Below are 27,241 nucleotides of genomic sequence, written 5' to 3'. Positions count from 1 at the left end.
GGTGACTCGTGCTGCCTGCGGAGAAGGCTCCAGCCCCTACCTCCACAGGCTCAGGCATTCTGAGAGAAGGGGGTTTGGCGTGGCCATGGCCTGTGGAGCAGCCGTCCCCTCGAGCCAGCTGGCTGCAGGCGAGGCAGTGCTCACTGAGGAACCCGAGCTCCTGGGCCAGCCCGGCGATTCAGACCTCTCAGAAGGACCTGGCGACAGTGAGCTCCTGGGTGGCCCCGACTGAGGACTTGCCGGGGCTCTGAGGCCTCCCTCTGCTGGCCACGCCCATCCTCTGATGACCAGTGGCTGCTCTCAAGGTCCAACTTGGTCCCTGCCCTCTAGGACTGTGAGATTTCGTCCCCTCTCTGGGCCTTTGTGGCTGGCTCCACGTCTCGGGGGATGGGTTTTTGAACAGCTGGCTCCCTGGTTTCTCTTGGGAAAATGGTCCACAGCTTTCACCCCCAAAGCTGGGGCATCCCCGAGGTCCTCCCCAAGCCGGCCATCAGGCTCATGCCTCGCACACAGGAGGCATTCAGGTGAGTGAATCCAGGCCTTGCCCCAAACCTTGCACTTGGCTGTTGAGGACCAAGCGAGATGAGAAAGGCTTCCAAAGGCCCCAGAGCACACCTGTTCCCTGGGGAGGGGGTCAGCCAGGGCTCAGGAGCCACAGGGGAAGCATCAGATTCCCAGCCCCGTGGCTAACTGGCCACAGGAGCCCAAGCAGATCCGCTTTCTGCGTCACACCTTTGGGATGGAGACAGTGACGGGGTTGCTGTGGAGAGAAATGAGGCCATTCACAGAACTCAGCCTGGGGCCTGGTGTGGGTGCAGTAGGCAGCGAGCCCCGGGACACGACCGCTGCCCAGCACAGCCACCCTTGCCAGCCATAGCAGCCATAGCACCTCCCAGCGGGTGCCAGCTGGAAAGCAGCCTCGGGATCCCTGGTGGGACAGACAGGAGCCTCGTGCTGGGAGCTAAACGCCCAGAGCGGAGCTGCACGGTCTCTGGGGGAGAGAAGCGGGGAGACCAGTCACAGGCTCAACGGTACTGAGTGGCCCAGCGCAGACCACCAGCCTCAATGACACAGGAGGGCAACACTGTCTACTTCTCCCGGGGGACCAGGGGACAAGAGAGGGAGCAGCCCTGAGGCCCCCCCTCCTGGCCGGGCCTACTGCACTTGGATGAACAGCTGGCGTGAGCACGGGTGACACACAAGTGCACACGAGCACCGGCTCTGACTGGCGCCAAGTGACCGCTCAGACCGGGTTGTGCTCCCTGCCACCGAGCTGGGACAGCCGGACTGACGTCTGCCCCGGAGCTGGGAACAGAGGTGCCCCTGGTCACCCGCAGGCTGGATGGGGCGCTGCAGGCAGCCTGTGGCCTACGAGGCGCAGGGGGAGCGGGCACTCACCTCGAGAGCTGGGATCGGGGGCAGGGAAGGGGTCAGCGAGTCAGTGGTCCCCCTTCGATGTGCAAGGAACACACTCAGCTCCCAAATCCCTGCACTGAATTAACACAACCACCACCTTTTTAACGTAACCGAGTATAGTAAGCGGGTTCTAAAATAACGGGATGCTCAGGGCGCCTGGGTGGCTCAGGCGGGGCGTCCGCCTTCGGCTCAGGTCATGGTCTCAAAGTCATGGAATCAAGCCCGATGTCCCCGTGTTGGGGGCCCTGCTCAGCGGGAAGCCTGCTTCTTCCTCGCCTTCTGCCGTTCCCTGTGTTCTCTCAGATAAAATCTTTAAGAAAAAATAACGTGATGTTCGAAGTCGAATTGTTCCACACTTGAAGGTGAGAACTTCAACTGGAAGCCAAACTACAGTAAACGTAAGTAACAATTTTACATGACTTTTATTTAATAAAACCACATTATTTACAATTCAAAAAGTCTTAATTTGATAGACTTTACTAAATAAAATTAAAGGTTAACTGTACAAGCAGTTAAAACATGGTAGCAAGTATTATCAGGACGTTTCTATCAGCAAACTGTTCAAATAGTCAAAAACTGAGCGGTTAAAAAGTACCTTTGAAAGTGAACATTGCTTCTAGATGGGCTTTCAGGGATAGGTGGGGACACGGCTTTCGACTCTAAAGGGCCAGACGCACAAGGGGCCGAACCCCAAGTCTCAGATCTGGACAGCCGGCAGCTGGGCCGGGAAAGTGCAGACGCGCAGGGGGCACAGCCTTCCAGTGGGCTCCCCGTTTTCCTAAATGATGGCATCCGACAGAGCAGCCTGACCCCACAGAAGGGCCACATAGCCCGAGCTCCCAGCCTCTGGGGCAGACCCCAGGCAGCCCCCGAACGGGCCACAGAAACCTCTGTGAGCTAGAGATTTGGTTAAGTATTCTGCATCGGCTCGGAACCCGTTTAAAAACATAATGCCTATGTGGTGCCATGAGTCCCGAGAGACGGACGTCAGCCTGTCCCACGGAGGAGGTTGAGGGCTGGGTCTGAAGGCGCAGACGAGTGGCAAGCACGCCCTGCAGCGGCGGTGCTTCCTGTCCCGACCGAGGAACATCTGTATGTACAGTAAGAAAATATATACACCTTTCAGAACAGAAAGCTCACATCCAGGAGCGACACTCGGCCTGTGTGGGCAGAGGCCCGGGGCCGGCAAGGTGACAATCAGCAGCATGGTGGACGGTGGGCTACGTCTGGAAGTGTGAGCCCTCAGTGAAGACAGGACGCTTCCCCCAAGAGGACAGCCAGGCCAGCCCTTCCAGGCTGAGGCAGAGAGTGGGTCTGAGGCGCTCCGCAACCTCCCTGGAGACTTCAGTTAAGAAGACAGGGGATGAAGGCAACTGCTCCAGGAAACAGGACCCATGGCCATGGTGCGGCCCCCTGCCCCTGCTCCTGCCCATGCTGGCCATGAACATGGCAGACAGAAAAGGCCCCGGAGAGCCAGGCCGCCTCGTGGCAAGCCTGCTCTCAGAGCCCAGGGCGCTCCCCAGGGCTGCACCGAGGGCAGCCGGTCGGAGTGTGGCTGAGGGGGCAGCGGAGCCCTCGGACCCAGTCTCTCAAGCCCTCATGGACACCAGCACGCAGCCAGGTCCGTGCGAGGACCTGTCTCCACAGACCTGCCTGTCCTCTGGGTTCTTCTGTGTGAAAATCATTCCCGTCTTCGAATGTGCATGACCATACCAAAGCGCTTTTAACAAAATTCTTAGTTAAGGAGGGGTTCCAGTGGGAAAGCTGCTGATGAACTTGGTTGGGGCGGGGGGGACCACCTATGTGGGGAGAGGCCAATGGGACAAACACTGGGAGCCCCTGCAAGGCCATCTGCGTGGGTCCGTGCCTCAGCCCTCACAATGCTCTAGCTTTCAGCCAGACGCACAAGGAGGGAAGCACTGGTACTCGGAATGATCCTGCTGCTCGGGGGACACAGGGAAGAGCAGCGTTCTGGGGGAGCAAGGGCGCAGGCTGCCCCCGCCAGCCCGGCCTCTGGACACAGGAGGTGTGGGGCTGAAGGCGGTCTCGGGCCTCCTGGGTGAGCAGCCCTTCCTGCTCAGGAGATGGAGGGAACAATCTTGTGGGGGAGAGCAGGGGTTCCCCAGAACCCAAGTGGCCCTTTTCAGCCCTCATGCTGTGATTCTGTCAAGGTGACAGTGGAGAAAGGCCAACCTGAAAGTCAGGTCAAATCCCAGGTTGCCCACAGGCACGCTGGGTGACCACCTGTGAGAGCCTGCTTTCCTTTCCTGCTGTCTTTGGTAGGTGGGCTTTAAAAGCAGGCCCTCCAGCCCTGGAACGGTCCTCTCGGTTAACTAGCTCCACAACTCCTTCCTCGCTCAAGTAGGTCAGTAGCCAGGAATGCCTCCGAGGCCACCTACGTACATTTCTCCCGCACCTTGGCTAAGGAAGACTGTAATGTATTTTCCATCAGTTGACATAAGAGCATGACAATTTAATTAACTTTTGTGAAATCGTGGCGGGGGGGGGTTTAGCCACCATCTCATTTTTACACCATGCAGAATATGCAGCATTGGCCGCGGTCAACACTGGCTCATCGCCCCACTGAGCTGCTTAAGGCTAAGCCTTGGCTGAGTTCTTTAAAAGTTGTTTGTTTTAAGGCCAACTCCAGGGTTAGGATCAAACGTGCAAAGAGCCTGTTCGTCTTGGCTGTCAGTGTGTCCATCGGAAACGCAGGCACCACGTGGAGATCTGCTCCAGCGCTGAGAGCTCAGTGTCTGAGAGACGGGCTGCCTTTCTCCGTGTCACGGCTGTCCTTCTGTAAGGCGGTCAGCACCTGGGAATCACAGGGGAGACGTCCGTGGGTGATCTGCGAACATACTGAACACAGGTCCTGCCAAGCATAGCGACAGGCTGTGCAGCCTCCTGGTTGCAGAAGGCTCTGGCCCCCCACTTCCACCGCTCCTCCATTCCACCCCCTACGCCCGCACCACAGCCCTCCTACTCATGTGGACTGCAACCGTGCCATCTCTGGGCTAACATCCTACAACCACGTCCCAGCAGCCACAGTACTGTCAGGACCCAGTTACGGGGCTCTCCTTCCACCATCTGGCTCTGGCCCTGGTGCGCTCCACCCCCAAGCCAGGCTCTCAGCTCCTGGACACTAACAAACATGCCTGGGCTCTCACGCCCTCCCGGGCTTTCCCAAAGTGACTGAGCTCCCAACTCCGTGCTCTCCCAGCTCCTGGTTAACACCTTCATTTTCAGAGACACCACAATCCATTCTGACCGCTTAGTACCAGCTGCAGGGCTAACAGAGGCCCCATTTACTGGCCGCCTGAGTGGGGCACGTCTCCGGGGATCTCCCGCACAGCAGCTATAAGGACAAACAAGCAGCTCGGGAAGGTCAAACCCCCACGGTTGGGCACAGACACTCACAGGAGCGGCCATTCAAACAGCCTGTACCCACTCAGACCTAGACTGGTGGGAATTCAAAACCAGGGCCTAATCAACGGGTCAGGCACTATGTCACTTGAGCTGAATTACAAAGGACGAGGAGCTAAGCAGAAACACTTTATGTAGGTTTCAAATGAACTGCACAGAAAAAAGCCTCCCCTCTCTAGCTCTAAGTCGACAGGACCGGTGAGCAAACAGACACGTATACGTGTTTGCGAGCTCTCCGGGGCCTAAAATGGAGCATGTGAGAGGATGCGTACAGACCGCAGTTCCCGTGGAGCCTAGCACCATACGAACTCAACGATGCCTCCCGAGTTCCCCAACAGGCGGACTCCCATCATGATCCCGTGATTAGAAAATACCCTAGTATCAAACAACAACTGACCTAGTTTTGAGCAAACCTTTTTACTTTGTCTCTACAACACAAAAAGGGAAACAACAGATGCGGGTTTACCCCTGCCCTCTGCGTGCCTGCATGGGGGCTGCGTGGGGCAGGTGGGGTGCGAAGTCAGGCCTAATTGAGCTACGTGTGGGACAAAAACCATCAGGAAAGACCTGGGCTTCCCACAGGGACCTGAGAAAGCCCGCCAGCCAGTGAGCCACAGAGACCAGTGTGCCCTCTCACACCGGCCATCACATTGGGTCCCCAATCAGAGGGGCCTACATAGCCGGACGGTCTGCAGTCCCCTTCCTGAAACTCTCAGTAATTCTGAACAGCGGTTGCAGATTTCCACTGTGCACTGTCCACTGACGTCCTAACCAGAAAAAATCTCTTTTTCCCTCTTGGCAGATCCCGGATAATCACACAGCCAGTCCTGCTCGTGCATGAGCAGAGGGCATTCTCTAAGTTTTCCTGAGATATGATTCCTTAACCATATAATTTGTCCCTTTAGAGTGCAGAGTTCAAGGGTTTTTAGTGTATCTGTGGATGTGTGCAATACTACCACGGTCTGTGTCAGGGAACCCTGTATCCTCCAGCTACTCCTGCCCACTGCCGGGCGCCCAGTCACTGACTTCCTGTCTCCACAGGGGACCCTGTTCTGGACTTGCCTATAAGCAGAATCACAGAGCGTGCTGTCCTTAGTGTCTGGCTTTGTCCCTTCAAGTGACATTCTCAAGGGTCACACAAGCTGTAGTGTGTGTCAGGACGTCATTCCTTTTTATCAATAGAATGTATTTAACAATACTTCAGAAATGCAAATCCTATCACCCAAGCACAAAACAGTGCCCTCCCCTTCCCCCCACCGGCCCCCAGTATTACCCCAGGTCCACACTGCAGCCATGCTTCTTCCAGAAAAACACACACAGGGAGGGAGTCTGCCAGCCAAAGAGAGCATCATGTAACAGGCCAGGAAGGCCAGGAAGGACCAGCTCCAGGGCCAGGATGAAGGACCCAGGTGGTTAGTAAATGCTCCAGTTAGTAAGTGAGCAGAACTGTACACTTTCAAAGCGGTGAATTGTATGGTATGTGAGTTACATCTCAATAAAACTATTACTGCTATAAAAACAAAGGCAGGGGCGCCTGAGTGGCTCAGTGGGTTAAAGCCTCTGCCTTCGGCTCAGGTCATGATCCCAAGGACCTGGGATCGAGCCCCACATCAGGCTCTCTGCTCTGCAGGGAGCCTGCTTCCTCCTCTCTCTCTCTGCCTGCCTCTCTGCCTACTTGTGATCTCTCTCTGTCAAATAAATAAAATCTTTAAAAAAAAACAAAAACAAAAAACAAAGGCAGACAGCCTGGTTGCCCGTGAAGTAACCTTTAGCTCTAACAGTCACTTCATGGGAAATTCAGCTTTGAGGGTCGGGCTGAACACCACCACCAGGATATACCCAGCAAGATCCAGAATCTGGGAGACACTGCGGGACACATAAGCTCATTTCTTCAGCTGACAGAGGTCGAGGGATACAAAGAGAGGTGGGGTGACCTACGTATTAAAAAGACACTAAAAAGATCTTTCAACTAACGATGGTGTGAACCTTATTTGGATCTTGATTTAAACAAGCCAGAAAGGTGCCAACAGCTGAGACCGTTAGAAATGTAAAAACGCCTGCATATTTAACAAGGGCACAGGATCCGTTAACTACTTACTCTATTTTAGTATGCATTTGAAAATCTCCCACTAATACAAAGGGTCACAGGAGAGTACGAACCTCCACAGATAGTCTCCAACCATGATCTGTTGCTTGGACAAGCTAGGAGCCGATAGAGGGTCAAGAAGCAAGGCTTTATTTTTCCTTTCTGGTGCTATCAGCACTCGGAGACAGCTAACACTGACCAGTCCCACAGGGGCCAAGGCCTAGCTAGGCAGGACACCCAGAAGGGCCTAGAGAAATCCAGAAGGAGGTCCAGGCTGGACTCGCCTGACTCAGCCACCAGAGGGCCAGCGTGATCTGTCCCAGGGGAACCATCCCTCAGCCCTCCTGTCCCCTATCCACCTCCTGTTTACCAGCGATGGGAGACAATCCCACCACCCAGGCCCCAGACCGCCCGCGGAATGGGCAGGAGGCTTCTGTTATCCACCCTCTGTCTGACAGACTCTCAGGGACCAAAGGACTGTCCCAGACCCTGCGCAGCAGAGCCAAGCCTCAAACCCAGGCTCCTCGGGTCCAGTCCAAGAAGAACTTTATTTAGAGAGGACCATTTTCTCAGAAGGCAGCTGGAGTAACGACTTCCTCGGGGAGGCTGCTTAGCCAGGCTACCTGCAGGAAAAAAGAGAACAGAAGATCTGCTTACCTGAGCCCACTTCCTGTTCCGACTCTGCATCTGAATCGTAGCTATGGACGCGAACACCTCCTCTGCAGGCAGGTCGTCCGGCAGCCTCGTCAGGAACTGGGCTATATGAATGAAGTCCATCTTGGTCAGGATGTCCTCAAACAGCTTCAGGATGCCCAGGGCTGTCCGGAACAGAAACCCTTCCCCGTCACGACAGAACACGTCCCAGACACGACAGGCCAGGTCCAGGGGCAAAGATTTACTATACAAGGTAAAAATCCTGGGGGAAAAAAGTTTTGAGTTTTTCAGATTTTGGATGGCACAAAGAAACAGCTCTGAATTCAGATCAAATCCGCTAAAATGCTCCCTGACTCGGACACTTTCATACTTAAGACACAGTTGGGGATCTGGGGCGGGCGGGCGCGACAGGCCCGAGGCCTGTGTTCATTCCGAAGGCCAATGTTATGAGAAAACATCTCAGCTTTCACGCAGAATCCCAAACACTGTACAGTTTCTGAATCGCTGATTCTGATTACATCCATACGGGACAAATATTTATCGAGAATCCACTACGTGCTTCCTCTGTAGGAGGCGCTGGACACAAGGTTAGCAAGGTGGACAGAGCTCAGAGTCTGAGGTGAACAGTAACAGTCAACAATATAATCCGTGTACACACATACTCCCCACTTCTGAAAAACACTGTATTCTTCTCTCCCACTAGAGATCTGCACAGGAACAAAGAAAAACTTTCAAAATAATCTGAATGTAGATAAGAAATGGAACTTATACTTAATGCAAACGATCGGATGAAAAAGTGAAATGCAGATATGCATGATCTTAAAATGACGTGATAATCGCCATCCAAACTACCCAACACACACAACCTTGGGTGATCGACTACACTACCAGGTTGAAGCGTTTCTGATCTGGAACGTGTCTGTGCTGCAGAGTGAGAGAAGCCAGGTTGGGACGCAGGCCGAGCGGATTCTCTGTGACCCCACCCTCCTTTCTCAGCTCAGAGACACAGCCTGGGTGCCATCCCCGGGCATCTGCTGACCCCCAGGACCAGCCAGATGCTCCCCCGACCCTGATGCCTCTCAGAGCATGTGTTTGCTTCAGTCCTCCCCACAGAGAGGCCCGAGAGCCGGACCCTGCCTGATTCCCTCCCACCTGCCCCCTCGGCACCTAGCACAGCACCTGGAGATCTCTGCTGAGGAAGCAGATGGGCGGACGCCCCGCAGAGCTGCTCCAGGAGTCCTGGACATTGGCGGTTCTCACCACCTCCGCACCGGTGGCAGCGTTCATGAGAAGCAGGGATTCTCAGCAGCCGGGGGACAGCCCCCTCCCTTCTGGAAAATCACCCGTCCAGTTCCAGCACTGCCTAGGGCCGGCCCCATCTCTACAGACAGGTGTGAAGGCACCCGGCCTCAGCTGTCAGACCCCGACTACAGGGCTGAGTGTCCTCCTGCCTTCAACAGCGGGACCCCCAGCTTCCTAGAAGAGATGCTACCAGAGTCCCTGCCATCCAGGCCGACGTGCTCACGGGGCTCCACCGCACGGGCTTTCTTGCCTGCTGTGAGCTCCGAATGCTCACCGGGCAGCGTGCCCTGCCCCAGCCTTTCATCCGGGACGCAGAGGAATGGGTCACGCAGTCAAGGGCACGTACTGATCACAGCAGCAGGCTGAGACCCCCACCCACGCAAGAGACTTTAGGAAGGCAAGCCAACTTAGATTCCATTCAGCTCAGATGATGACATGGGGAGATGAGCGTCACAGAATGCCCCTACATCATGGAGGCGACAGTGAGCTTCAACTAGGGCCCTACTATGCACTCTGCATGCTCCCAACTTCCAGGAGCCAGGGCAGCTGTGGGAGGCAGTTCCTCTAACTCACTTTGACATAAATGGGAACCGAGGGAACTGAGCCCCAGGTCCTGCCACCCACAAGAGGCATAGCCAGGCTGTGACCCTGACTCCAAAGCCCAGGCCCCAAATGGACTGCTCTGAGGAGCTGGGGGACCCACCGCTGTGACCCTGTTAGGACACTTTATCTCTACAAGTCACAACAAGCCTTCGGCCCGAGCCGCTTGTTATCTCACAGATGGAAAACGATTTATGTCATTATTTGGCCCAGAAAACACAGTACGAGGGATCTGAGGGATTTTTCTTAAAAGTTTATTTTTATTTATTTGTAATCTCTACGCCCAGCTTGGGGCTCGAACTCCCGACCCTGAGATCACGATCTGAGCCGAAACCAAGAGTTGGCCGCGTAACTGAACGTGCCAACCCAGCGCCCTGCAAACCCAGAAAACAGACCCAGCTACAGGCAAAGAAAAGGGAGAGAAATGACAGAAGAAATGTCTGTGACGTGAAGCTCCTGGGTTCAGACTCACATGTGTGTCTCCACAAATCACTCTAGATGTCCTGAGCTTTGTAAAATTAAAAGAGTGTCAGTCTGTGCCTGTGACGCACCCCTGCTCGGCCCTCACAGCCATCAAGGCACCTACCACTTCTCTGTGAGACAACTGCCCAGGCTGGAGTCCCTCCGATGGCCCGCTGGTCAGTCTACCCACTAAAACCACCTGCGGAAGCCCACTGCCATGGGCTTACCAGTGCTGTGTGGTGGGACAGAGTCCCTGCCCTCCGGGACAATGTGAACTGTAGGTCAGAGGGTGAGAGACCACGAGCAGGGGTAGGAGGCAGGGCCTACGAGCCTGGGTGTGCAAGCACATGCACGTGCACACACGCACTTCTAAACAGGACGGTCTAGGAACGGAGCACTGTGAAGTGGCATTTCCATAAGGCCCCGAAAAGAGGCTGCAGGCCAAGAGAAGGGGTCGGGACGGCATCCAGACAGAGGAGGCAAGGAGTCCCCAAGCTCCAAGGCAGGAGTGAACGGGACACAGCTGAGAAGGAACAAGGAGGTCACCAGGCTGAAGACAAGAAGAGCGAAGGACAGAACACACAAATGTGCCCGTGGAGACCGGGGCCCCACAAAGGCGGGCCTCACAGGCTGTCAGGTCTCTAGGTTTTATTCTACGTGTGGTGGAAAACCAGTGGAGGGTCCTGCCTACCTCGAAGACATAGGCTTCCCTGGATGGCCACTGAGACAGCCCAGGCAAGGTCAGAGCAGGGAGGCCACAGTGGAGGTGGCCGGAGAGGGGAGGGACCCTGGACTCTGTGGTGGACTGATTTCAGGGACACTAGGTTGGATGGAGTGGTCACGTAAAGACATGTGGCATCTCTGGTTGGGACAGAGAAGTCCAGAGTTGAGTGCGAAGACCTGCCGTCTGAGAGCCAGACGTCCAAGTGGCTGCATGAACTCATCACTTGTGTGTGACCTGGAGATCAGGGAGGGCTCTGGGCTGGCGACAGTGTGGATGGTACTGAACAGAGGCCATATCCCAGGATCAGAGAGGGAGAGAGGCAAATGCTGACTGGATCACCAATGCATACTTCCTCCCCAGGGACGGGGATGGGGACGGCTCCCGTGGGAGCAGCAGGAACCAGAGAGCTCTGTCCTTTCCTGTTTCCAACCCTTCAGGCGCTCTCACCGTGCCCAGTGCACTTGGCTGCCTCCTGCTCGGCCCGTGAGTGTGGGAGGGGCAGGGCCCCAAGGCCTGCCCAGGATGCTACAGGCTTCTCCCCGTGGCAGCAAGACAGAGTTCCAGGCCGCTCTTCCCCGGACCGCTGCATGTTATTGCACTGGATGTCAAAAATGGTCACTTCAGGTACACATTCAACTAATGCAAAATACTCTATTTCCGCACTGCAGAACTAAAGAAGCGGCCATGGGCTTATAGAAGGCATCACACATACCTTAGTGTGCCTCTGCTCCCCCCGTGATGTGTATGGGAGGAGCAGGTCGGATTCTTCCCCCCAAGTGCCCCCAACTTCCAGAAAACATCCCAACTAGCAACGTCTGCTCTAACTGCTGGTCTTGGCTTGCAGGCACATGATGGGGTACGGGCAGGGGGAGAAGGGGGCTCCACGGCTCCCGAAGCCTCCACGGAGGCCAAGGCTCACTCTCAGAAGCCAGCCCTTCCCCAGTCCACTCCCCGAGCAGGTAACAGGGCTGCGGGGAGCACCGGCTCCATGCTGAGCACGGCTTCCTGCCACCTGCCCAGTTTATCCCATTTCTCCCCACTGCAACTCCACGAGCACGTACGCTCATCTCCGCTTTATAAGCGAGGAAGGTGCAAACACAGGGAGGCTGTGGGAAGCAGGTTTGAGCCTAGGGTGCAGGTGCCATCTGGAAGGCCCCCTGCAGAGAAGCCACAGCCAGATTCTCGGACGGGACCTTTGAGGCCCGATGCCACCGACCCCCAGCCATGCCCCACTTTCCCAGGGTTGCGAGCCTCTGTCCCTCAGAGCTGGTTTAGGAAGTGTCCCCAAGCCCCCAACCTCACCAGGTGCTCCCCGTGTTCCCCACAAACTGAGATGAGCCATTAGAACAGATGCTGCTAAATGAGATGATCAGACTCTATAAGAGCTATGAAAACATTAAATGTCAAACACAATCTGCATGTGTGCAAAGACTGGGAGATAGCGGGGCACCTGGGGGGCCCAGTCGGCAAAGCGTTTGCCTTCAGCTCAGGTCATGATCTCGGGGTCCTGGGATCGAGTCCTATATCCAGCTCCCTACTCAGCGGGGAGTCAGCTTCTCCCTCTGCCCCTCTCTCCCAACTCGTGCTTGCTTGTTCTTTCAAACAAATAAAACCTTAAAAAAAAAAAAAAAAAAGACAAAAGACAGGGAGGTAGTTATTTAAGACTCAGTTCCAACTCAGTTCTCAAGTCTAGCCCCTGCCCCAGGCCTGGAAGCAGTCAGATCCTGCTCTATGCCCTCAGAGCTCCCTCTCACTGGGCCCTCGTGCCACAGCCCACAGCAGGGCCGGCAGGTGGCAGGGATGGTTCAGGGCCCTGGCACTGCAGGGTAGGCCCCAGGTGCAGCCAAGCTGAGCAGGCCCTTCCTGCAAGGGGGCTTGCAACCCTCCCCGTCCCCCTGCAAAAAATGAGGGCCCCAGGGCATGCCAGCCACTAGCCCAGGTGCATGGGAGCTCGGCAGGACAAGCCCCTGCTCCTGAGCAGCTCATAGACGGACCTGTCACCGCAACATTAAAACCCACAAATGGAATGAGCACAGGATGCAACAGAAACTGAAATGTGCCAACAACCTCACCCTGAACCTCTCCTCCAAGGTGGAGATTCAGCGAAGCGGTGGGATCCCAAGGACCTCCAACCTCACTTCGACAAACACCACTCATGCTGGGGAACATCCTGCCAGATTCTTTTACTAATCCCAGACTGTTTATTACAACATCCGTTCATGCCTCCAGACAATTCTGCCATTCCACGGCATTGGGCAGGAGTCAAAGGAGGCCGGCGAGCACGTCGATCCTCCCACAGGACATGACATCCAAATGAGCACCCGAAACTACAGGGAGACCAACGCTGCCGGTGAGCCCGTGCTCTGGCCCTCATGTGTCCGTGGCGTGCAGAGAAGGGTGACACGCCACCCCAGGGAAGACCCCTCTTTCCGGGAAGGCCGCAGCGGCAGGTGAATCGGACTGCACCATGAGCTCCTGCGCCAGTGTCCCGAGTGCACGTAGACGGACAAGCTCCACAGCGGGCCTCAGGCTGGGTTCTGGCACGGGCCCCTTGGGAGTAGACGTGAGCCCTGCTCTAGGATTCAAAGCCACCCACGGGGCTGGACACCAGGGACAGCAAGAAAAAGAGATGCCCCAGGAGCGGGTCAGTGCTGTGACGAAGACAAGCTTGCGCCGCAAGGCGGAGAAGGACGAGCACATCAGGCCGGAATCTCTCTCCAACTGTGCTAGGTAAGAACTGACAGCACACCCTGTCATCCTCCACGGGGCAGGGGAACCGTCCTGGGAACGAAGCAGGAACCATTCCCAGCCGGCCTCTGGTGGACGGACGGCGCAGCCGGAAAGGAGATGTCATCTTTGTGCCCACGGAGCTCGCCCGGGACACTCAGCCAGCCAAGGCATAGGGGCGCCCGTCGACCCTCGGACAGGACAGGGGGCAGGAATGAGACTTGATCCGGAGGCTGCCAAGATCTGCCTCGTCTCCCGGCACACGGCCCCTCTGTGGCAGCGCCCTGCTGAGGGTGTGGACACAGCTTTGGGGAGTCCGGGGAAGCCCAGCAAGAAAGCCAGGGCTCTGGCATCTGACCGGGCCCAGCCACTGGCTTCTGGTGTGACAGGGCAGTTGGCTCCTTGGTGAAGACAAAATTCCACGTGGTCGGCTTCCAGGCTCTTTCCCGGCTTCCTGCCACCCGACCTGCTCCCCGCCGGAGCCATTCCCCGGGAGCACCCCACCAAGAACCTGAGTCAATGCAGCTCGTCCCTAAACTGCAAGGAGTATGTTGGGAACACGGGGGCTTGGCTGGGCCCAAGGCGTTTTCGCTGGCTGCCCACTGCTACTGTAAACGGAGATGCCGTTCTCCTCGGTCCTTACTCCAGAAAGCAGAGGCCTCCCCAGAGCGCAGGGCGCAGCATGCATGAGGCATCGGGGACCAGCCATGACCCACCATGCATGAACCCTGGAGCTTCCTTGTCCTGTAGACACCCTGTACGCTGCATCAGTTTCCATCACGGACAAGTCTGGTCCGAGGTTCAGCTCCCCGGAGCACCACTGGCATGCAGATGCAACCTTTGGAGCCCAAGTTCTGGGAGGCAGCTCTCGGGTTACACTGCCTCACCTACTCCCTCAGAAGGGCTCCGTGGACAGGCCACGTGAACCCTGTGACCTCGAGAGAGCCACTAGAGGCCTCCCCGAGCCTCAGTCTCACCATCTATGAGATGGAGGTGTCAGGGCTCACGCCAAGGGGTTGCTCTGAGGTTACAGGAGGTCCTGTGTGAGCAGCACTGGAGTCAATAAACGCAGTTGCCCTTGGCCTCTGCCCTCATCTGGACAGAAACTGTCTCCAGACGAGAACAGAGACGAGCCAGTCCTCTAAGACAGTGCGCTCGGTGCTGCCCCTCGCGATCCAGTCAAGACGACGGCACGGTGAAATCAACCCAAGTGGAGGACCACCGGTGGTTTTTAAGTAAACAGAACAGAACACGAAATCTCCGAATGCTTTACCACAAAGCAAGAGCTAGGTGTTGTCTGAATCTTGCTCCGGTCAAGCACGCAGAGGAAGTTTCTGCACATACGGCCACACACCGATCCCGACACAGAATCCCTTTCCTTTTGTGAGCTGGGGAAAGAGTGTGTAAGACGCCATTCCAGACAGTGTTCTCCACCCTCAGCTTTAGGCCAAAAACCCAAGAATCGGAGTTGGAGGCCTAACACGGGTGAGGCAGAAGCAAAGACTGTGGTGAGGTCTGATCCTCCCCTACTCCATGCAAAGTCACAGTCGGCACTGTGCAGAAGCCCAAATGGGGCTTCTGGCCGAATGACATCTTTTTTTTCTGTAGAGTCCCTCTGTGAGCCAGGTGGCAGGCACCGGGGGCATCACCTCTTAAGGCCCAACAAGGTTCATCACTGCAGGTGACAGAGGAGAAAACGTATGGAGAGAGGGTTAATGCCCTTCCCCGAGGCCACAAAACAGGTAGCAGAGAGGCCAGACCATGTCTGAGGGTTCCAGAACCACACTCCTCCCGCCACCGTCTGCTCTCCTGCCCCCGAACACCGTGTTCTCAGGGGTGACATTCCACCCCTTGCTCCGATGACCACATCCACCTCTGCATGAAGATCGGCCTGGCCTGCTGCTCCACTCACCCAGAACTCTCTGGAGCCCCCCGTGTGTATGTCTACTTAGATGTCTAGCAGGTACCTCCAAAGCAGTGTCCAAACCAAGTCCCTTAAGCACACCGCCAAACCTGATCCCAGCCAGGGATGCCCAGGAGCCCCTCACTAGCTAGACTGTGGAGTGCAGACGATTCTCGGCCTTCCCTCACACACCCACAAACTCCCTCAGGGACCTGCAGCTCTCATCTCCCTTGGCCTCCCAGCCCCCGCCCGTCCACCAGCTCCCCACACCTCAGTTCAAGCCCTGGTTTTTTGGACTTCACATGTCCCTGCCCTCAGGCTCCCCGGGATCCCATGGAACCTAAAGCTCACTTCTGGATAGAACTCATCTCCCTCGGCACCCTGAGCAGAAGCCTGCAACCATTCCCTCTGGGTCCTGCAATCCTGCCCAAGCTCCCTGGCATGGGACCAAAGTCCCACACGACCTGTCACCCCCTCACCACAGGCTCCAGCATCCCCAGGCCGACCACTACAGCCCGCCAATTCTAGGCCTCCACGTGCTTACATCATGCCTCAGCTCAAACTCACGGATCCCCTCTGCATACTCTGACCCCTGAGCCGGGGTCCAGAGCTCTGTCCATCTTCCCTTCCTAAGAGACAACACGTATGACATGCCGTACAGCTGTCCGTGGATGCAGCTCTTCCCTTGGGACAGAGCTCTGGACAGGCAGGCACCGTGTCCTGCTCCACACGGGTCACAAGACCCTAGCAGAGAGCCCTGCACAGACCGGGTGCTTAGTGACCTCTTGCTTAGTGCACGGATAAATGGCACTCTGAAAACAAGTAGGTCCAAGATGCCATTTCTCTCCTCAAGGGAATGAAGAAGGACAATTAGAGTCACAGTAATCAAACAGATCTCCCAGCACCTGGCAAACACAGAGCTTGAAAAGCCGAAGGCACCTCCGACGCAGGGCAGTGGGGAAGATGGTAAGATAATACGTAGGACGGAGACGGGCTGAGCCCAGAAAAAAGCCGGCAGTGAGGACAGTGGAAAAAGAGGCAGGGAGAGGAGAAAACACATAGAAAATTCAGTCTTACCAATCAATAAGGTAGATGTCTGGAGTTAAGTTGTTTTTCTTGAAATGAGCAAATAATTTCGGCAAATTTTCTTCAAAGAATACCTCAAATGCAGCAAAATAGGTCAACATCTGGGGAGATAATGTGAGACAGACCAATAAAGCAATTATCAGCACAGGTTTCCATTCTCCAGAAGAAAGGCCACATATGGATACTTGTAGGACAGGACAATCGTCATCGTCCGTAGTTGCTAACGTGTCCTGACCAGCACCCCTCTCTGGGCTCAGGCACTTTCTACCAAAGCCCCTTCTCTGCTCCCCATACCAGCATCACCAGCTCCATCGTCCTATTCCCCAGCTTATAAGGAAGACAGCAGAGGCCCACAGGAGTGTGGCAAGGCTGGGAGAGGAACCGTGCCGGACCTCCTCAGCAAAGGCTGAGTGTTTGTGGGTTGGCTCTTCTCCAAGAACCAGGAAAGAAGAACCTGAGAAAGCACACTCCACCCCAACCCCCATGCACAACCCTGGCCCTTCCCAAGGGAGTGCGACACTGACGGGTGGGGCACAGGCACAGGAGGCTGGCTCAAGAATGCAGCCCTTTTAATGCAGCCAAGGGAGAAGTTGTCAAGGGTAAACAAGCAGAGCTTTGTCCCCTGGCATGTGCTTTCCACCTCCTGGAGGGTTTATGGGACAACAGTACACCCTGAGAAGGGGAGCACTTATGGAAGGGGACCAACAGCAAGGGCGGGATTAGCCATGATGTGCATCAGAGAGGTGGCTCGCTTCTGGGCCACCCACCCCTGGCTACACGCGGGCAACCAGCCACTCTCTGACCCAACGAAGGGACATACTATAAACCAGGGGGTCTTGGTGGGGGTGTGGGGAGGACTCCGCCCCTCAGGGGGACACCTGACGACCTCAGAGGACGTTTCTGATGGGTCTGCCAACTGGGCGGTGCTACTCGCATTCAGGGGGTTAGAGGCGGTGGGCACTGCGGGCCTCCCCTGTGGCTATCAGCCCCCTACGAACACAGTGCTACTGCCGGGAGACCCCACTGTCAAGAAGGCCCTGTTCCACACCGTGATTCTCTGATCTCTCCTTAAAAATATACACAGCAACACCTAAGCTCAGTTTTTATCATAGGCATCTAAAGAGAAGGGGGGTGGTCTTATCTTCACCAATAGGAGATATAAAGATGGCGATCATTTTATTATATACAGCAGGTACTTTCCTGACTCTGGAAATCTGTAGATGTTGCCTGTAGAACACTTAAGTAGTACAGAAACAAAACAGGTCGTCTGTAAGTACTACTAATACCGTTCACTTCCTTTTATTGTTAAATATGGTAGCTGTTACGGAAAGTGGTCTGTTTCAGACACTTTTGAAAAAATAATCAGCTTTTTAATCTTGAATACTTTTCCAGGATACGATGCTTTGCAAACCTCAGGACTGCATCAGCTATGCTCCCAAACATTATTTTTTCTTATTTTAACTGCAGTATATTAGCACGCAGCGGTAACCTTATTTTCAGACGTACGATGTCATGAGGGATTCAGCAGTTCCACTCATCACTTGGTGCTCAGTGTGCTCCTAACCCCCAGGCCCCCGCCCACCTCCCCTGGGGAAACACCATCTTGTTTTCCAGAATCAGGAGTTTGTTGATTTGTCTCTTTTTTCCCTTTCATCGTTGGTTTTTTCAAGTCCACATATGAGAAAAAATCATATGGTCTCTTGTCTTCCTCTGACTGACTTATCTCACCTCGCACAATACTCCCTAACTTCATCCGTGTTGTTGAAAATGGCAAGATTTCATTCCTTTTCACAGCTAAGTAATATTCCACTGTGCATGTCACACACACCCCCTCCCTTAACCGTTCATCAGTGGATGGACACGTGGGCTGCTTCTACAGTTCAGCTCTTGTAGCTAATGCCGCTGTGAACACCAGCACACACACAGTCTTCTGAGTCAGTGCCGTCTCGTTCTCAGGGTAAATACCCTGTAGTGCAATTACTGGGTGCTAGGGCAGCTCTGCTTTCAGGACCTTGAGAAACCTCCACACTGTGCTCCAGAGTGGCTGCACCATTCTGCATTTCTACCAGCAGTGGAAGATGGTTCCCCTTTTTCTCCACAACCTCGCCAACACCCGTTGTTTCTACTGCTGGATTTTAAGTAACCATCTGCCTCCCTGAAACACCCATTTTAAAATGTTTTCATCTTCACAATGAAAAATATTTTTAAGTTATTACAGTATAAATAATTACATAACAACCACCTCTGTGCATAATGCTTTGTCCACACCTGTGACCTCAGGATTGATCTGCACAAGCCGAGTTACCTACCTGTGCCAGTACCACTACTGACAGTTGAAACCAAACTGTCTTCCAAAAGGTCTCTGACAATTCATAGCCCCCCAACAGCCACCATGTTCACAGCAGTGTTAAAATACTTTTTTTTTTTTTTTTTTTAAATGTAAGTACTACCTGAGCAAGACATACTCTGGAGGCCTCAGGACATTTGGGAAGAAACATGCCCGAGATCCTGTAGTACCGGTGACCATTATCAGCAAATAATCAGCAAATCTAGCCACTGGGCCCCTGGGTGGAGGGCTCTCAGGGTGTAGGGAGCCCGTGGGCTTAGGGAGCAGAATAGGTTAGGCTCGCTACTCCTCCATGCACCAGCTACGTACCTGGATGGGTCACATTATCTGGGCTTTGGTTCTTCATTGGTGCCCTGTAGGAGACCCGCCACTGGGAGCACGTGAGGGGCTGCCCCAGGGCAACTCCTGTCTGCTCCTTACATCCGGTCTGTGTCTAACCACGTCCCCTGTCCTGTGTGGGGCGCACTGCGTGAGGCAGAGCCCCAGGGTGACAGTGAGCAGCCACCGAGGTGGGGGATACCATGCTCTCCACGATGGAACTAAACGTGGACAGCCCCCCTGAGCTTCTGCTGGGACACAGGGCGTGCATGCTCGGGTAGCAGCCGGCCCTCCGCCTCTCCCTCCTTGAAAAAGTGTTTGTTCAGAATTGTTAAGAAATACATACAAATGGCTCTGAACCACGTGTTTGGAAAACAGACTGACTCCCTTTCCCTCTGAAAAGACACAAAGATCAGCAACCTGACTGTGTGATAAGACACACATCCTGGGGATACTCACAAGGCCATGGTCCACTCGGAAAAACGCCATCTGGCAGGGTTTATTCAAAAGATTAGAAAAAGCAATGAAGGCATCTGCAGTATCTAGGTTCAAGATCAGCACGGCCGCGATAAATGACATGCCCTGGACCTGAGGGAGGAGAGAAGGGGAGTTAAACTCACGGCAGCCACCGTGGTCCCAACTGCTCTTTCACGGGTTCAGAGAGGCACCAAGACACCCCCAAGCTCACAGAGCCCACACACCCCCCCACCCACCCCCACCCACCACTGATCCGAGAGCCTCAGCGGCACCCACCCACTCCCGCACCTGCCTGCTCTCCCTCGGCCCCCCCACCCCCCCGCTACATGGAAAACCATGAGCACATCGGGCACCTGACGGCCCGCCCTCCAGCACGGACAGTGTCAGGGCTGCAGAGCTGGGGTCTAAGGTCATGTGCACACAGCCATGGGGACAGCAGCACAGTGTATCAACAGTTATGCTTAAAGGCTTTTCTGATTTAATGCTAAGAAAAAAAGAAATCACATTCAAAAAATGAAAGTCAAATCGGTTACAATGTGATTAGTGCCACAAAGCGGCCGTGTCAGCTCAGCCCCTTTATGAGAAAGCGGAGGCGACTCACGGACCACGAAGCTCTCTACCAACCCCCTACCCCTGACAACAACAAAAAAATGAAGGCACTCAACCTGATGTGTGCAGCTAAGTTGTGCTGGGCAATATTCTGACTTTCTCTTTAAATGGTAACATTATAAAATATTGAAAAGATTCACTTACATAACCCACATCCGGTCGGTAACAAGTATAAGCGCCCAAAATACTGTGCAACATGTCATGATACGGACCACCCTAAAAGGATCAACACACCAAAAAACAATACGTGCGTAAGTCTGGTTAGTACTCGGGATGGCACAGGATGCTGCTACTGCCGGCCACACCAGCTGCTCTCGGGGGGGCGGACCAGGGACCAAGCATTACGCTTGCAGCTCTATGCGTCTGCGTGGTTCAACGAGTTAACGGCCAATCCACGGTTAATCTGAGCCTGCCGCTCAACCCACAAAGCTGCTTGGGAAAACGCGGAGGGATCAGGCGTTAACACTCCGCTCGGAAAGCATCCTCAGTCTGGCTCCTGCTGTGTGACTGTCTCCCCTTCAAGGTTCCACAAGCCAGCCAGCCACCCCTGGGCTCTTCAGAGCAGGTGACCCACCCGTCCCGCGTCCCAATGATCGTCTGTTTCTTCTGTGCGTTTCAGCATGGCGAGTTTAAGAAATACCCTGTGAGTGTCAAGTCCTGAGAGGAATCATTTAATTGACGCTCTCCCAGTCCTGTCCACCCAAGACCTGAGCTGGAATTTCCTGTTTTCTAAGAGCGCACAGTGGCAGTCACACAGGGCCTCCCGCCATGTCAGTGTGTCTGTAGACACCGTGAAAGGACCATCAGGGTCCAGACCCCATAGTCCCCAGCCACAGCTACTGTGCGGCCACAGTCAACTTAGGAAATGAAAGCGTACATGGTGTGTGACGAGGAAGTCACACGTGTGGCTTATGAAAGAATGCCACGGCCCAAACCGTCACATTCTGTTATGTCCGAGAAGAGAAAGAAGAGACACTCTATATCAGAGGGAAAAAAGAAAGAAATCCCACAAGGGAAAGTAAAAGAGATAGCATCCAGTGCCACAAGGGTAGGAGGAGGAAGACGGGCAGGGAGCTCAGGGGCAGAGTGCCAGAGGCCCGCGTGAACACTACTGCTGACCGTCACGCAATGGGAAAGACAAGAGCATCAGGCTCAACTTCTCTTAACGGTAAATGCTTTTAACTCCAAAGATGCTCCAGCCTTCTATGCGCTGAATGTCTTTTCTCTGAAGAAAAGACGGTGCCAGTGGATGGTGGCCCTGTTTCAGAACTCTTGCTTCGGACATCTCCCCACACTCTCCCCTCCCGCTGTGCTGTTTCTTGGTATTACCCACTGAGGAAGTCAGCGCTGAGGGAACCATGGACTGAGGCACACACCCAGAGGAATGTAGAGGGAAGAAGAAAAGCCAACTTCTCTGCCATCTGTCTCAAACCGCACCCGGGAGACCCCAAGAGCCCTCCTCTTCTTCTGAACACATCTCCCTGCGCCGAGATAACTGCCCAGTCAATCTCGAGGTCAACGAGGCTGTCCCTGGGAGAGACAGTACAGAGATCCCTCTGGGTCCCTGGTTTGGGAACTCTGCTCGTCACTGTCGGGAAGAGGCCAGCACCCTCTTGGGCCACGTTGCGGTTCCCAGACTGCCCTGGTCAGCTACACGGCAGGTGTATCTTGAAGCACGTCCTGACGTTGTCCTTCCTCTAGAGCACGGCTGAAGCACACGGGCTCCCAGGGCGGCCACCGTGGCCTGGGGGTGGTATGTGGGGCCACAGTACTGAATTCCACACTCTCTGCTCATTCCTTCAGAGGGAAGGGGGATCCCCTGCACCACCCACCGTCTGATGCTTCTGTTCCAGTTCTCCTTCCGCCTGGAGGGTCTTTCCCATCGTCTGGTCAGACTGTCATTCAAACCCAGTCCGAGCGCAGGCTGAGGGCCCCTTCCTTAGTGACCCCATTCCCGACAACCCCCGACCCCTGCTGGACCCCCAGCACAGTGGCCGCAGCTCCTCTGTGCTGGGACACACCTATATTTCTGCCAAGCCCACATGTGTCTAACACGTTTATCTGTGTGCCTGGCTCCTTCCTTCCCCGTGGCCGGTGAACTCTCTGTTCTGGTTCATTCCATTATCCTTTTACTGGTTATTCAGTTTGCACACGGCGCGACACCAGAAACACGAGCCTGACACAATCAGGTCGGGGATCCCAAGGTTGCTTGGCAAGCGCCAAGGTGAGCACATGGAGGAGGCCGGGGACCTGTGCGGGGACTGGCAAAGAGATCCACAAAAAGAAGGGAATCTGAACCAAGTAAGGGCAGTGGGAACAGAGCAAGGACAGGCTCAAGGGCACTTCTTCACAAGAAGACCTGGCAAAAACCATTACAGACTGGATGCGGGAAGGGTCAAAGAAGACCCCCGGGGTAAACATCCACTGCCAGAAAAGGTGTCCATGCCCCTCTGCTCCGATGACTCCAAAATCCATGGCCAGCAGCCCTGAGCCCCTCCTGGGCCAGCTCAGAGCCCCACGGGAGAGGCCACATTTCTCTTGACTGCCATCTAAGAGGCTACTCCATCCCATCTCCCATGGCTGGTTCTGCACCCAGGGGTGTCACCGCTCTCTCCTGGGCCATCTGTTCAGAAGCCCACTCTCATTCCAGCCCACAGCTGCCAAGGACTTCTGCATGCCCCCTCCGGCGCCCCAGGCTCCACACCCAGATCGTCTTCGGAGGGAGGGCTGTGTGTGCAGCCCTGAACAAGAAGCCGTGGCCAGGGACGCCCAGTCGGGTAGAGCAGCACACAAGGCCCTTCCTGGGCCAGACCTACTGAGGCCTGGCTACATGCACCGTAAGAGGGACCAGAACTGCCTGAGAGCAGAAGCGTGAGTTACCCTCGTCCGTAAAGGTCTCAGTGTGATGACGGAAGACTGCCCTCTCCCACCCGCACCCCCCAAACCCCAGTGCTTTTCAAACTCGGTTACAAACACAGGCAGCTTGGCATCTGTGACGTTTAGACAAAACACACTTAAAGCAACAAGGACCCCCACCTACCTGCTGAAAAATGCAGAGATTAGGAAAGGTCCTAGAGATGTCCAGTTTAATAAGCTCCAAGCTGGCTTCTCGGTCTGCGGCGGAAAACCCGGCATCTATCAAAAGACAGAGAATTGGGACACGTCTCAGAGGCGGGCATGCACAACCACACCAAGGCTCTAAGTGTGACGGGGGTGGTCACGGGCCCGATTACACGGGAGCCAGCACGGTGCACCGTGGGCTTCTGAAGAGCAAAACCTCACGGCACCAGCTGAGGCCGGACCGTCATCCGGGATCTCCCGGCATCTAAAGTTCCAATGTCACCCGATGTCACCGGACAGCAGCAAGAGTCCGTGGAAGGATGGACAAGGAAGGGAATATACATGAAACGCACCTTCCTTGGCTCCGAAACATTAGCGGTGTGAACTCAGAATGTGTGGCAGTTACCGCAGGGAAACAGTCCTGCATACTATTTCTGACTAATATTCACAAATAACTGGTTTTGAATTTTGGAATTCCAATATGACACGGACAGTTTAAACACAGATCAGCAAACACGACACCATTAAGCACCAGCAATAATCATTCCTGGGCATTGTGGGGCATTCTAAAAGCATCACATAGCAAATGTGCAGGGCTCCTGTCTCCCTGCAGAAGTTCCCAAGCTCCTATCAGAGCCAACACTCGACCAGTCCTGGGGGCCAGGCGGCTAAAATCAAGGGAACCGTGTAACCACAGCAGTTACGACTGGCCCTCTGGCCTGTCTGCACACAAATGCATCTCAGGAATTGGTCTTTCTCATAAGCTTCTCTTCAACTGGTTTCTTCTAAGGAAAAGAAATCCGGCGTGCCTTGGTGGCTCAGCCATTAAGCATCTGCCTTCAGCTCAGGTCATGATTCTCAAGATACTGGGATCGAGTGCCGCATCAGGCTCCCTGTTCAGTGGGTAGTCTGCTTCTCCCTCTTCCACTCCCTTTCCCTCTGCCTGATGCTCCTCTGTTCATGTTCTCTCTCTCTGTCAAATAATAAATAAAATCTTTTTAAAAAAAGAAAAGAAATCCCTTTTCCCATGAACCTTTTTATAAATGTGCACCAACCACTATTCCAGTGCCAGAAAGTTGGCTGTGTCATAAACAGTGACACACGACGGACCCACGTAGCCTCCCGGGTTTAGCATGGTGCATACCTTCGTTCTCCGCCTCAGAGCCTCCTGTGCTGAAAGACCGCCACCTCTCCTTGGCTCGGGCAAGACAGATGTCGAAGAGCTCTGGAAGAAAAGCCTCAGGGTGAGTACCACAGGCACGTGGGAGTCCGTGTCCTCAAAGCCCCGGCGAGCACATGACCAACTCGTTCCAATGCTTACAGGTTGGTCTCAGACGGCACACTCAGGAGGCCACGTGAGCAAGTCCCCAACGCGGCTTCTGAGGACGTCAGCACATACTAAGGAAGAAGTCACAAAGTATTAGCACGATGCCAGGTGCATGCTTCAACAACACAACACGCGCCTACCACACTTCTGTTCTGACTCGTGTCTGAGTTTACTGCCTCACTAGACTGTGAGCCCCTGGGAGGTGAGACGTAAAGGTTTCTCCCTCGCCTACGCAGCGAGGGCGATCGGCACAGGGACACAATCAATGACCACTAGACGACGGACGATGGAGGGAAGCAGAGCCCAGCAGAGACCCATGTGGCTCCAGAGAAAGACAGGAGGTGGCCGCTACCACGGGGGCCCAGCCGCCCTCAGCTCGCTGCCAGACGCAGGGAGAGGGCCAAGCACAGCGGGCAGAGGCTTCACGACACTGGGGCTCTTGCTGGCCGCCAATTCCTGGGAGGAGCCCCCAGAAGGCTGGCTCCCAACCTCCCCCACCCCTACAACTTTCTTTTTCAGTAAGTCTTCTCTTTGAGGAGCTTAGAACAGTGAAGTAAGAGCTCATGCTCACAAATTCTGCTGTCATAGCCAGCCCTGTGTGGGTATGTCCACGCCTCACTCCTGAAGGAACCCCACGGAGACCTCCCCGGCCCCCTGGCCGTTCACCTCGCCCCCCCGGGTCCCTCATCCACATCGGCGTCGCTGACGAGCACTGATGGATCATGAAGACTTTAACTGCAGCTACCCAGAGAATTTCTGTCACTTTATTTTTCCCACCATTACTTCTGGAATATACAACAGAGCACCCTGCCTTCCAGAGAATTCACGCTATTTTACTAAAACGTAAGTTTTAATAAAATAATAAGTTGTAGGAACCATACTGTGATGCAACAAGGGAAATCTTTTTTTTTTTTTTTTAAGATTTTGTTTATTTATTTGACAGACAGAGATCACAAGTAGGCAGAGAGGCAGGCAGAGAGAGAGAGGAGGAAGCAGGTTCCCCACAGAGCAGAGAGCCCGATGCGGGGCTCGATCCCAGGACTCTGGGATCATGACCTGAGCCGAAGGCAGAGGCTTTAACTCACTGAGCCACCCAGGCGCCCCAACAAGGGAAATCTTGATTAATTCCCTTTTCCAGCCTTGTTAAAGATCTGAGTCACAACACGCGGGCCGGCCAGGGCAGAAGAGGGTACGACTGTGAAATGTAACGTCATACCATTATCCCTGAACAGGAGGGTCTGGGGAACCTCTGCCTGCTGTCACGTTCCAGGAGGTGGGCCTGGCTTGAACATGGAAGGAAACCACCGCCTGGCCCCCAACCACTGGGAACCACTGGCCTGAAGAGGTATGAGATGGTTCAAGCACAGAAGCCAGCAGCCTCAGACAAAAACGAGTTGAAGCGTCAAGTCCCACAGGTGTCTCTGTCCTTTACTGTGGTGTCTGCAGTGATGAGGGGGCAGCAAACACACCTTCCTCCCAGACCTGGGTACAAAGGCCAAGGCTGACTTCCCTGAGAGCAAAGGCTCAGTAATGTACTACACCGACTTTCTAGAAGTTTCCAATCTTACAAGCACAACCTTCAAGAGCTAATCTCCAGGGCTTCCCAAGTTGGACCACAGGCTTCTGACCCAGCCAGGGTAGCAGAGAATCCTGACTCCAGCCCGCACCGGGGTGTGGGGCAGTCCCGAACCTTCTCAGGAGGGTTGTTGATGTTAGAGAAGACATCTAAGTAAGCAACAGAATGTGATGCCCGGCCTCACGTTCTTATGCTGGCTTAAATATTCAGTAAAACTGAGATTAAGGAGAACCCAAGAAGGTGGCACAGGCATGCACCCCACGGATACTTCCTGAGAGCCTGCCACATGCAGAGTGCTGGGCCGGGCCCAGTGACGGAGCGGAGAGCGTGACAGCTGGGACCGCAGCCTCCAGGGCATGTGCTCTCGTGGGGGAAATGGACTCCAGGCAGCCAATCATACAAGAACGATGCGATGTAAATAAAATGAACCGATATCAGCATCAAGACAAACTTTTAAGATATGTAATCGGGGCTGTGGAGCCCCATCTACTCTGACATAGTCCACAGAAGATTCTAATTCTCCTAAAATCAACGCAGGCATCAGTGAGAACCACACAGATACACACAGTACCCAGCACGATGCTCAGCTGTTGCTAGAGTTTAGAACATTTTTAAGAACAAGGATTGAGGTAAATGCTTGGCGATTTCTCCAAACGTCTGCAAACGATTTCAAAAGTTAAATGGTACATATAATCCTCTAAGGTAAAGAAATTAAAACTGAGCCTGGAGGCAGTCACTAGAAACAGAAACCAGGAACCATCCACACAACGAGCTGACCTTAATCAAGACAAAGAACGCTGCCTGGACAAGGCCGCCACTGTGGGGTAAGGTCAAAGTCTTGTAAGATTAAGGAGGAAAAAAAAAAAAAAGTAACAGTAATAAAAACACGAACCCTACCTACAAAGAGAAGATACAAATCAGTTTTCCACTTGAATGCCTTCCGTGAGGCGAAAACTGCCACCACCCACGGCAGGAGCACAAAGGGCGGGAGGAAGAGGTTCCTGTCTCAGCAGCCGAGACTGCGGCCAGGCAGAGAAGTGTCTCAGCTCCTGGTGTCCGGCTCCCTCTGGGCACACAGCCTCATGGGCTGCGGGGCACAGAGCGGGAAGCCAGTCCAGGGTGCACAGATGCTAGGGTACGACCA

The 27,241-nt window shown here is 54.5% G+C and overlaps 1 protein-coding gene across 5 annotated transcripts in view; it reads right to left on the bottom strand.

Annotated features, from left to right (window-relative positions):
- Window positions 1-1,815: 1,815 nt before the first annotated feature.
- The window catches only part of TBC1D14 (TBC1 domain family member 14), a 101,981-nt gene continuing 76,555 nt past the window's right edge, over window positions 1,816-27,241 (bottom strand). For 3 of the 5 annotated variants that reach the window (XM_032855448.1, XM_032855474.1, XM_032855483.1), the window contains 7 exons: window positions 24,339-24,419; window positions 23,175-23,269; window positions 20,279-20,350; window positions 19,508-19,636; window positions 16,375-16,484; window positions 7,583-7,841; window positions 1,816-4,231 (listed from right to left, as the gene is read on the bottom strand). In XM_032855448.1, the coding sequence (XP_032711339.1) occupies window positions 4,166-4,231; window positions 7,583-7,841; window positions 16,375-16,484; window positions 19,508-19,636; window positions 20,279-20,350; window positions 23,175-23,269; window positions 24,339-24,419 (812 nt within the window). In that variant the 3' untranslated portion in view covers window positions 1,816-4,165. Of the gene's footprint in view, window positions 4,232-6,893; window positions 7,549-7,582; window positions 7,842-16,374; window positions 16,485-19,507; window positions 19,637-20,278; window positions 20,351-23,174; window positions 23,270-24,338; window positions 24,420-27,241 lie in introns of those variants that run through there. The other 2 variants (XM_032855456.1, XM_032855464.1) reach the window with 2 other exon arrangements.

This window comes from Lontra canadensis, unplaced genomic scaffold, assembly GCF_010015895.1.
Source record: "Lontra canadensis isolate GAN:19392208 unplaced genomic scaffold, GSC_riverotter_1.0 scaffold1, whole genome shotgun sequence".
Classification (NCBI taxonomy): Eukaryota; Metazoa; Chordata; class Mammalia; order Carnivora; family Mustelidae; genus Lontra; species Lontra canadensis.
Note: the sequence above shows the minus strand (reverse complement) of the source record. Positions and strands in the feature narration are given on the sequence as shown.